We start from the raw sequence: 10,554 nt of genomic DNA, 5'->3' as shown, positions 1-10,554 counted from the left end.
GTCCTGAAGGCAAAGTCAGGGACTGGGAGAATGATGAACTGCCCAGTGTAGGAGAAGATCAGCTTCAAAACCATCTAAGGAACCTGAAACTGTACAAGTCCATGGGACCTGATAAGATACATCTGTGGGTCTTGAGGGAACCGGCAGATGTAGTTCCTAAGCCACTATCCATCATACCTGAGAAGTCATGGCAGTCCGGTAAAATTCCGGTAAATGACCACCCGGACAACCACCAGAGAGTACTACGCAAGCGCAGAAGGACTGATAAGATAATTAGCATACGAAGTGGGGCTAGGCGGAGCTAGGAAATGAATATGCATAGATGTGTTGCGAAACTTAATGCATATGTAATATTTTAGGGGATAAAAGAGAATGCGAGCGAATTGTGCACACGACTTTGGTGGGACTACCCCCCATGCTGCCCAGCGCTGAATAAGCATACCTACTTTACAATCTTACTGATTGTGGAGTCAGCTTTTCGTGAGTCACAGTAGCGCTGCTTTGGATTTTTGACCAAAATAGTGTTGATAACGCACCAATTTTATTTATTTTTACTATTGCTGAACAGTGCTTACACAGTACACAGTATCACTGTCTTCTGTTTCTCACGTTTCTCACTCTGTCCTGTGTGCCTCCCCCCCCCCGAAGGCTAGGAGTGGACAAGAGGGATAAGAGGTAGGGATACTTACTTGTCCAACTTGTAATCTTTTAACTTCTCTCTCTCTCCCTCAGATCACAAGATCACCCAGCCCAACAAACATACGCTATTGGAAGTACTGCTACATCAATATCAAGCAGCAGTACCTCAACATCAGCTTCAACAAATAGTAACTCTTTTGGCTTGGGTAAGAATGTTTGTTAGGTAACATCGTGGGTATCTTGGGTACCTTGGTTTCAGGTAATAATCCTGTTTACATTTGAATGAAGCTCCAGCTAAAATAAATAAATAAAAATTACCAGTTACCAAAATTTGTGGTATTGGCTGTAAAAGGTTTCTTACCAATAAGTTATAAGGAAAGTTGTTGTGGTGGATTTACTCGGGTGGGCGGCCAAGCTCCACCACAACCTCTCTCTCACTCCCCCTCCTCAAAGAGGAACGGGGAGAAAATACGATGAAAGGGGCTCAAGGGTTGAGATAAGGACAGGGAGATCACGCAGAAATTATTGTGACAGGCAAAACAGACTCAGCATAGGGAGACAGTAAGATTTATTGCCTATTATTAACGAGCTAGAGAAGTGAGAAACAAGGGAAAGAAACCAAAAGCACCTTCCCCCCCATCCACCCTCTTCCACTTCCTCCCCATAAGCAGCGCGGGGGAATGGGGGTTATGATCAGTCTATAGCGCTTCTTCTCAGCCGCTCCTTCTCGGTCACTCTCGTCCCCTGTGCTGTGGGGTCCCTCCCACGGGACACAGTCCTTGCTGAACTGATCGGGCGTGGGCTGCCCACAGGCAGCAGCTCTTCAAGAACTGCTCCAGATATGGGTCCGTACCACGGGGTCCATCCCTCAGGAGCAAACTGCTCCAGCCTGGGTCCCCCACAGGCAGCAGTTCCTGCCAGGTCACCTGCTCCTGCGTAGTTTCCTCTCCACGGCCTACAGGTCCAGCCCGGAATCTGCTCCAGCAGGGGTCTTCCACAGGCCGCAGTGTTTTTTTCATTGTCTGAAATATGCTCTCACAGAGGCGCAAAACAGCATCACTTACTGGCTCAGCTCTGGTCAGCAGTGGGGCCCTTAACAAACATGGGGCAGCTTCTAGATCCTTCTCACAGAAGTCACCCCCTATGGCCCCCTGCTACCAAAACCTTGCCACGTAAACCTGCTAAAGTTGTTTCCTTAATTTTTATATACAGAACTTCAGGCTTCTGATGTTTCATCTTCAGGTGCCACTGATGTTGTATTCTGACAGTATAAGTAATTAACACCTTCTAGTCTCCAGACTAAACAGTTCTCCAGATTTACTATTACCTTCTAAAGATGTGGAACTTTTTTGTGTGCTGAGCTCTGCAAAGGAGAATTTAAAACATTATTAGTTCTTGGTACATCAGCAAAAAGAACTCTGCTTTTTGTTTAGAATAGGAAGTATGCATCATATTATGAGATCCCTGTTGGTGGTCTGTCCCTTCTTGGTGGTCAGGCTATAAATGATTTATTACAAATGTATTGGAAAGTGTTGGGAAATAACCCAAGGCCCTAAAACTCAAGTATCCCTTGTACCTTAGCTATAGTAAAGTAGAATAAAAGCTGTTAGATTTGTAACAACTTATATTTCAGATGAGGTTTGGGTTTTTAGATGTCTTGTTATGTAATGAAGTAACCTCTTTGTGGATGACTCCTTAACATCATTGCAAAGATGGAATTTCCGTTGGTTTTCATTATTTTAAAGTGTGGGATACGTTTACATATTTAGAAAGAACATGGATGTGTTTAGAAGTATACTAGAAACTGAAAGCTACATTTTTTCCTTCCTCTTAAAGGTGGTCTTGGAAGTTTGGCAGGTCTGAGTAGCCTGGGCTTAAATGCATCGAACTTTTCAGAGCTGCAAAGTCAGATGCAACGACAACTGATGTCCAGCCCAGAAATGATGGTTCAGATAATGGAAAACCCATTTGTTCAGAGTATGCTTTCAAGTCCTGACCTGATGAGACAGTTAATTATGGCTAACCCTCAAATGCAGCAACTGATACAGAGAAATCCAGAAATCAGTCACATGCTAAATAATCCAGATATAATGAGACAGGTATGTAGAAAGATCTATTAAGTTCATGACTTGGATTATACTGTAACTGTGAACAAAAGAGCAAAATTGGATATGCTTAGATGAGTGCTGAAATATTGTTGAAGAATTTAGGCTTGTTAGAAAGCCTGTAAAAGAACACTATAGGAAATGTTTTTATTTTTAGTTGCTTGTGTCTGTAATAGGCTGATAACTCCGAAAAATTACAGCATAATTTTGGAAGATGCTAAAAACCATATAATCATATCTTCTGAGTTTAGAATTGGATGCCACTTGAAATCTTCTGTTATTCATCCAACAGTGACTTTACCAAAAGTAATAATTCTCAAAAAAACTTGCTTATTTCCAGTTTATTTAGAAGTAGTTGGGACTACACAGTTAAAAATTATGTGGTGTGTAAGCTATGTCTTATGTGGCAGAGGGAATCAGGAAACAAAGTGGAGGATTTTGAAAATAAAGGAAGCGATTTTATCAAGTTCATGTTGTGAGAAAAATCTTGAATAATTTTCTTCAGACAGGATCTTCTGTGAAGCTGTTTTATTCGCAATTGCAAATGCGGGCGTCATGACAATTAGGAGCACATTTTAGTAAATAAATCATAACCTTTTATTCCCTATTACCCGACGCCTGATCACTTCCCCTGTTTCCTCATTGTCTGAGTACTACAGGTTCACAAGCTACTCGACACTCCTCTATACCATATATGTACAATTTTTCTTTTTTTTTCCAACCCTTTAATTTCTCCTTTCTTATGTTTTGAGAACTTGTGATCTTTGTTTTACTGTTCTCACACTGCTTATCCTGTTTTTCTCAAGCTTCCACCTTATTTTGGAACAGTGAGGCCTTCTACTGTCCACTTATCTACTTAGCATTTCTCCTTATTATGACTGCATAACTACCTTGGAATGCAGAAAAGTAATTCTCTACTGCAAAAACACAACTTAGTTTCTCACAATGTTATAAGATGAATGCTGTACTGATGTTAGAAATGGTAAGAGTATATTGTGCTCAAAAGGAGAAGAGAGAAGAAAGAACAGGATGGTACATTCAAGTTTTTTCCCTGTTTTTTTTTTTTTTTTTTCAATGCTCTGAGTCAACTAGCATACTGGTAACTGTGACAGAACTTTGACTAAATATCAAATACCACTGACTCCCACTAAGATGACATCTGGTTTTGGCTATAATCCTAATTTGAAACAGAGTTAGAAATTAGTAACTGACATACTGTTAAATGCTGATGTCTCCACTTTAGAATGTGTGCTAGATTTGGCTGGGATAGAGTTAATTTTCTTCATAGTAGCTTGCATGGTGCTATGTTTTGGATTTGTAATGAATTTTTTTAAAAGGAACTTAAAGGTGCACAAGTCCATGGGACCTGATGAGATGGGTCCTGAGGGAATTGGCAGATGTAGTTCCTGAGACACTATCCATCATACGTGAGAAGTTGTGGCAGTCCGATAAATTGGAAGAGGGGAAACAACCCCCATTTTTAAAAAGGAAAAAAAGGAAGACCTGGGGATCTACAGGCCAGTCAGTCTCACCTCTGTGCCTTGCAAAATCGTGGAGCAGATCCTCATGGAAATTATGCTAAGGCATGTGGAAAGCAGGGAGATGATTGTTAACAGCCAACATGGTTTCACTAAGGGCAGACAGTGCCTGACAAATCTGGTGGCTTCCTACAGTGAAGTTACAGCATTGGTAGATAGGGGAAGAGCAACTGACATCATCTACCTGGACTTGTGCAAAGCATTTGACACTGTCCCCCATGATATCCTTGTCTCTGAATTGGAGAGACGTGGATTTGATGGATGGACCACTTGAAGCGTAAGGAATTGGCTGGATGGTCGCACTCAAAGAGTTGTGGTCAATGGCTCAGTGTCCCGGTGGAGATCAGTAATGAATGGCGCCCCCCTCAGGGGTCAGTGTTGGGTCTGGCACTGTTTAACATCTTTGTCGGTGACAATGGACAGTGAAATTGGGTGCACCCTCAGCAACTTTGCCGATGACACCAAGCTGTGTGGTGCGGTCGACACGCTGGAGGGAAGGGATGCCATCCAGAGGAACCTTGGCAGGCTTGAGAGGTAGACCTGTGCAAACATCATGGAGTTCAACAAGGCCAAGTGTGAGGTCCTGCATCTGGGCTGGGTCAATATCAAGCACAAATAGAGGTTGGGCAATGAGTGGATTGAGAACAACCCTGCGGAAAAGGACCTGGGGGTGTTGGTGGATGAGAAGATCAACATGAGCTGGCAGTGTGTGCTTGTGGGCCCAGAAAGCCAGCCATATCCTGGGCTGCATCAAAATAAGTGTGGCCATCAAGTTGAGGGAGGTGATTCTCCTTCTCTGCTCTGCTCTTGTGAGACCCCACCTGGAGTACTGTGCTCAGCTCTGGGGCTTCCAGCACAAGAAGGACGTGGAAATATTAGAATGACTCCAGAGGAGGGTCATGAAGATGATCAAGGGGCTAGAGCACCTCTCCTACGAAGACGGGCTGAAGGAGTTGGGATTGTTCAGCCTGGAGAAGAGAAGGCTCTGGGGAGACCTTACCACAACCTTCCAATACCTAAAGGAGGTCTATAGGAAAGTGGAGGGGGGCTTCTTTGTCAGGGAGTGTAGTGATAGGACAAGAAGTAATGGCTTTAAACTAAAAAAGGGTAGATTTAAATTAGACGTTAGGAAGAAGTTCTTTGCTGTGAGGGGGGTGGATGAGGTATTGGAACAGGTTGCCCAGAGAAGTTGTGGATGCCCCATCCCTGGAAGTGTTCAAGGCCAGGTTGGATGGGGCTTTGAGCAACCTGATCTAGTGGGAGGTGTCCCTGCCCATGGCAGGCGGGTTGGAACTAGATCTTAAAGGTCCCTTCCAACCCAAACCATTCTATGAAACTAGTACTGATAACACACCAGTGTTTTAGCTGTCGCTGAGCAGTGCTTTCACAGAGTCAAGCTCTTTTCTGTTTCTCAAACTGCATGCTAGTGAGTAGGCCAGGGGTGCACAAGAAGCTGTGAGGGAAATGCAACCGGGACAGGTGACCCAAACTGGCCAAAGAGATATTACATGCCGTATGACATCATGCTCAATTGCGGGGAGTTGGCCAGAGGGGGCATCTGTTGCTTGGGGTGTGACATCAGTTGGCTGGTGGTGAGCAATTGCATTGCACTTTACTTGTTTGGTTCTGTTTGTTTGTTTGTTTGTTTGTTTCCTTTGGTTCTTTTTTTGTTTTTGTTTTTAACTTATTAAATTGGCTTTATATCAACCCACAAGTTTTTTTTAACTTTTGCCCTTCAGATTCTGTTCCCCTCTATCCTGCTGCAAGGGGGGAATTGAGTGAGCAGCTATGTGGTGCTTAGCTGCCTACCAGGGTTAAAACACCAAATAATGATTTTTCTTGTATTGATACAAGTTAAATGTTCTACTTCCTTAGACACTAGAACTTGCTAGAAACCCTGCAGTGATGCAGGAAATGATGCGAAATCAAGACCGAGCCTTGAGCAACCTTGAAAGTATACCAGGTGGCTACAATGCCTTGCGACGTATGTACACGGATATTCAGGAGCCAATGCTGAATGCGGCACATGAACAGGTGAGAAATGATTATAAGGACCACTGAAAGGTGTTTTTTTTTTTTTTTTTTTTTTTTTTAATGAAAGAAGGTAAATAATGTAACTTCTCGAATGTGTACTTGACAAAACTTAATTTCTTGAAGCCACTGCATTGCCTGTTCCTATTTTCTTTAAGCTTCAAAGAACAAAGTTTGCTTTGTGAGTTTGAGAAGCTATTTTACCATTAATACTTTTTTGTTAAATATTCTAAATTTATTTTTTATTTTTAATTCTTGGAATTATAACATTCTGAGGTCTAGGAAGGGTATGTTTAGTAACTTGCAACTTAAGGTAGGAAGAAAAAAGTTTAGAAACAAATTTCAAAGTTGGAAACCGCTATGCAAGTTATAATCTTGCTGTGATCTAAGTACTAACATAGTAACAATGCTGCTTTTAAAATGAAGTGTGATTAACTTTTTTGCTGGAGTTGATGATATCTCTTTCTATGTTGGCATTTTTTCAGAATATTTACACTGGCTTATTTTAGCATGGTGAGTATCAAGAGCCATCAACATTTGTTTTCATATGTAATTTTGGAAAGGTAACTTGCCGTTTCTAGCAGTATTAAAAGTAGATGACTTTAATAGTTTATATGTTTGTTTCTCCTTCCTCTGTAGTTTGGAGGTAACCCATTTGCTTCCTTAGTAAGCAATGTATCATCCGGAGGGGACAGTCAGCCATCTCGTACAGAAAATAGAGATCCTTTACCAAATCCCTGGGCTCCTCAGTCCAGCTCTCAGAGTTCCACAACTGCCAGCACCAGTGGTGAGAGTAGTGGCGGTAGTAACGTTGGAAACAGCACCTCTACCAGTATGAGACAGAGCTCAACCATACCAAATTTGGGACCTGGACTAGGAGGTGTGTCTGTTAATGCAATTCTATGTATTTGTGCATATTAAGGAGTTCGCTGAAATGATTGTTTTATTAGAGATGTTTTGATTTAAAGTTTGTATTGATATTTATTTTCACAGAACATTTTATTAATATCAAAGTCTTCTGTAGAAAAGCAAACGTGAGAAGTAAATGAAGGGTATGAACAATACTCGTGTCCTCTAAGTAGGGAATCTGTAGATGAATGCTATTATTTTTCCTGGATGGAGACAAACAGGAAAACAACTAATAATGTAGATACTTAGTGGGACTGCTTGTTGGATGCAGCCTCTGGCTTCAATTTGTTTCTAGGGCAAATGCATCTGCATAAGGAAAACCACATTGAGATCTATTTAATGGGCTAAAGCTCATAAAAAAAAAAAAAACAAAACAAACAACAAAAAAAACACCTGTTTCCCAGTTTTAGGCAGTCTAATTCATTTGATTATAGTCAGGATGTTAACTAAATTGGCCTTTTGCTTTTTTTTTTTAAGTTGGTATGTTCAACACATCAGGAATGCAGAGTTTGTTACAGCAGATAACAGAAAATCCCCAACTTATGCAAAATATGTTGTCTGCACCCTATATGAGAAGCATGATGCAGTCATTAAGCCAGAATCCTGATCTTGCAGTACAGGTAAATGTTTCTGGTGTAGCAGTGTGTTGTGTGCATTGAAGCAAAAAAAAAAAAAAAAAAAAAAGTAATTGACTTTGATGCAGTTTTATTTTCACAAGAGTGATAGTGCAAACTTCCCAATGATTACTTGTCTGTTGTGAATGGCCCAGTCAATGCCAGACTAATTGAAATTATTACCTGGTTACCTTTAACAATCTGTTGTACTAAGCTTCTTCAATTTGTAGTTGGACATCATGCCAAGCATTCTCCTGAAACAACTTGTAAATTTGTGTTTCATACAGTCCTAAACTTCTGTGGCCTAGCATAAAAGTTAGTTAGACCAAACGAATGCTTTGATCATAAATTAAGGTAGATCTGCTAGTAAATAAATACCCACCCTAGCTTGGGAGGACAGAAGCAGAGGGGAAGGAGTTGTTGCCATATCTAGCTGTTATTCTGATTTTCTTGCTCACTATAAAAGTGGTGATACTTACTGCTGTTTTATGAATGGTATTGTAGAAGTGCTTTCAAATTTTCCTTAGAGCAGTAAAACTCAAATCTTGAACTAAGATAAAAATATTCTCTTTTGTATATTACACGCTAGGAAAAATCCCTTGCTTTTTGCAGATGATGTTTACAGGGAAACCATCATGTCTGTACTGGGGGCTGACCAGAGAAGGCTTTCCTTATAGCATAAATGAGGTTGCTTTGGCAAGGATCTGGCATTCACTTAAAAAATTTTAAAAAACAAACAAAATCCGGTGATTTCAGTTAGTCTTCAGGCTTGTGGTTCATTGTTTCATAACAAGTTTTGGCCAAAGAAGTAGTAGGAGATAATGAGATTATTTTCATAGACTATTATCTTGTTCTCTGATTCATTCACATGAAGTTCTTTGCTGTGAGGGTGGATGAGGTATTGGAACAGGTTGCCTAGAGAAGTTGTGGATGCCCCATCCCTGGAAGTGTTCAAGGCCAGGTTGGATGGGGCTTTGAGCAACCTGGTCTAGTAGAACGTGTCCCTGCCCATTCTCTTGTTCTCTGATTCATGTGTAGTAAATTCTTGTCTTAAAATCCACTCTAGTACTTACTCTTTGATCTACTGTTTGAAAAGTTAAATATTTTTGTACTGTAGATGATGATGAATAATCCTTTATTTGCTGGAAATCCTCAACTTCAGGAACAAATGAGACAACAACTTCCTACTTACCTTCAACAAGTAAGATGAAATACTACCTGTTGTTAATACATGTCTGCAATTCACAAGCAATTTTTGCAGTAAACTGGTGCCTTTCCTTGATTTCACTCAAAGCTAGATTGTGGCATATGGTTCTCATTAGTTTTAGACACTAAGTTGCATTGTCCCCTGACAATTAAATGCTTGATTTATTTCTTCATCCCTTTCAAGTTAAGCCTGATTTTTTTAGCAGATGATTTTCTGTGACTAGCACAACTACTTTGATCTGCTCTTGTGCCTTTGCTTAAAAAGAAGACTTGTTCTTACTGCACACCAGCTAGAGAACACTTCTGTTTGCTACATAATTTGTTTTGCTACTAACCTAAGTCTTACCTGCGCTTTTCTCATGTCTCCTCCATCCTGACCTACAAATTTTGGGGTAAAAAAGACCTTATGGCATGCCTTGAAAGAGACAAATTGTGAGTTAATTCAAAAGAAGCGGAGTGTGTTCTGAAGATATTTGCCTGTAAAGGTTGTCCTACCACCAGCTTCCCCTCTTACACCATTGTGGTTGCAGCCCCAGTATCTGCTTGACTTTAGTTGTCACAGTGTATATGAGGGCTGTGTCCTCTAAATAAGACTTAAAAAAAGTTTTAGGAATTGAAAATATAACTCAGTGCATGAGTTCCATCATTAGGCAGTCCTTGCGAATCGAAGTAAATGTGTGTTGACAGGATCTTATTGCAGGTAGGCAGTGTTATGAGTAAAATAAATAATAACATGAATTACAGTAGCAAGTTCAGTGTTAAGAAGAAACTGTTTACATTGCTTTAATGACATGAATGGCTGTAGCATTTCATAGTGCCACTGCTTTATGATGACTCAGTAGTACCTGAAGAGCTAATATCACATTTATATTTTGAAATATGTGAATAAATGCTGATTAATATATCGTGAAGAGGCAGCAGGAATCCTTTGTTTCCTTTGGGTAAATCTTTACATCAGTATCGCCTTGGGATTCATTTGCACAGCTAGTTCTCTGGTGTCTTCTCCACGTTAAATCAGATGATCAACAGCATTAATAGAGGAAGTAAACTAGAGAAATACCTGGGTGTTCCCAGAATGTTGGCAGCATTGCACCCCATACTTCCCTCACTCATCTGTTTGCATTATATTATGGGATTGGGTGATGGAAGCCATGAAATGTTCCTCTGTATAATTGAAAGCACTTCTTGCAATAAAGGTTGCTCAGCACAACTAGGAAAATACATGTGAGCTACTCAGTCTACTCTTTTTACATAATTTTTAGATAGATTAATAACATTAATAGAGATCCAAGTCACCTAAGTGCTCAAAGAATCATTGGGTCATGATTTTCTTTAAAGCAACTCCACATATCAGACAGTAAGTCATGGCTTAACGGTTATTTTCGTAAATAAGGTAACCACAACAGCTTGCTTCAGCGAACCTTAAATGTATTCTTCCTTTAAAGGTTTGGATTAACTTTACCAGTGTCCTGGTTTCAGTTAGGACGGTTATTTTTCCTCCTAGTAGCTGGT

General features: G+C 40.5%; 1 protein-coding gene across 1 annotated transcript; it reads left to right on the top strand.

Moving 5' to 3' along the window:
• The first annotated feature begins 710 nt into the window (after nt 1–710).
• LOC118159830 (ubiquilin-1-like) lies at nt 711–9,953 on the top strand. Its single transcript, XM_035314381.1, has 6 exons — nt 711–845; nt 2,476–2,738; nt 6,158–6,316; nt 6,953–7,193; nt 7,700–7,842; nt 8,954–9,953. Exons 2-6 carry the CDS (start codon nt 2,550–2,552, stop codon nt 9,044–9,046), a joined length of 825 nt encoding a protein of 274 aa, XP_035170272.1. The 5' UTR covers nt 711–845; nt 2,476–2,549; the 3' UTR covers nt 9,047–9,953.
• The last annotated feature ends 601 nt before the right edge of the window (nt 9,954–10,554 follow it).

The sequence above is a fragment of the Oxyura jamaicensis genome, unplaced genomic scaffold, assembly GCF_011077185.1.
Source record: "Oxyura jamaicensis isolate SHBP4307 breed ruddy duck unplaced genomic scaffold, BPBGC_Ojam_1.0 oxyUn_random_OJ72219, whole genome shotgun sequence".
Lineage (NCBI taxonomy): Eukaryota > Metazoa > Chordata > Aves > Anseriformes > Anatidae > Oxyura > Oxyura jamaicensis.
The sequence above is the reverse complement of the archived record's forward strand: the minus strand, read 5'-3'. Positions and strand labels throughout refer to the sequence as shown.

Excerpts from the sequence above, each read along its gene's own strand:
- LOC118159830 (XM_035314381.1), top strand. The coding sequence starts at position 2,550 with ATGCAACGACAACTGATGTCCAGCCCAGAAATGATGGTTCAGATAATG. Across the intron at positions 6,317-6,952 it reads TGAATGCGGCACATGAACAG|TTTGGAGGTAACCCATTTGC; the intron begins GTGAGAAATGAT and ends CTTCCTCTGTAG. Across the intron at positions 7,843-8,953 it reads ATCCTGATCTTGCAGTACAG|ATGATGATGAATAATCCTTT; the intron begins GTAAATGTTTCT and ends TTTGTACTGTAG.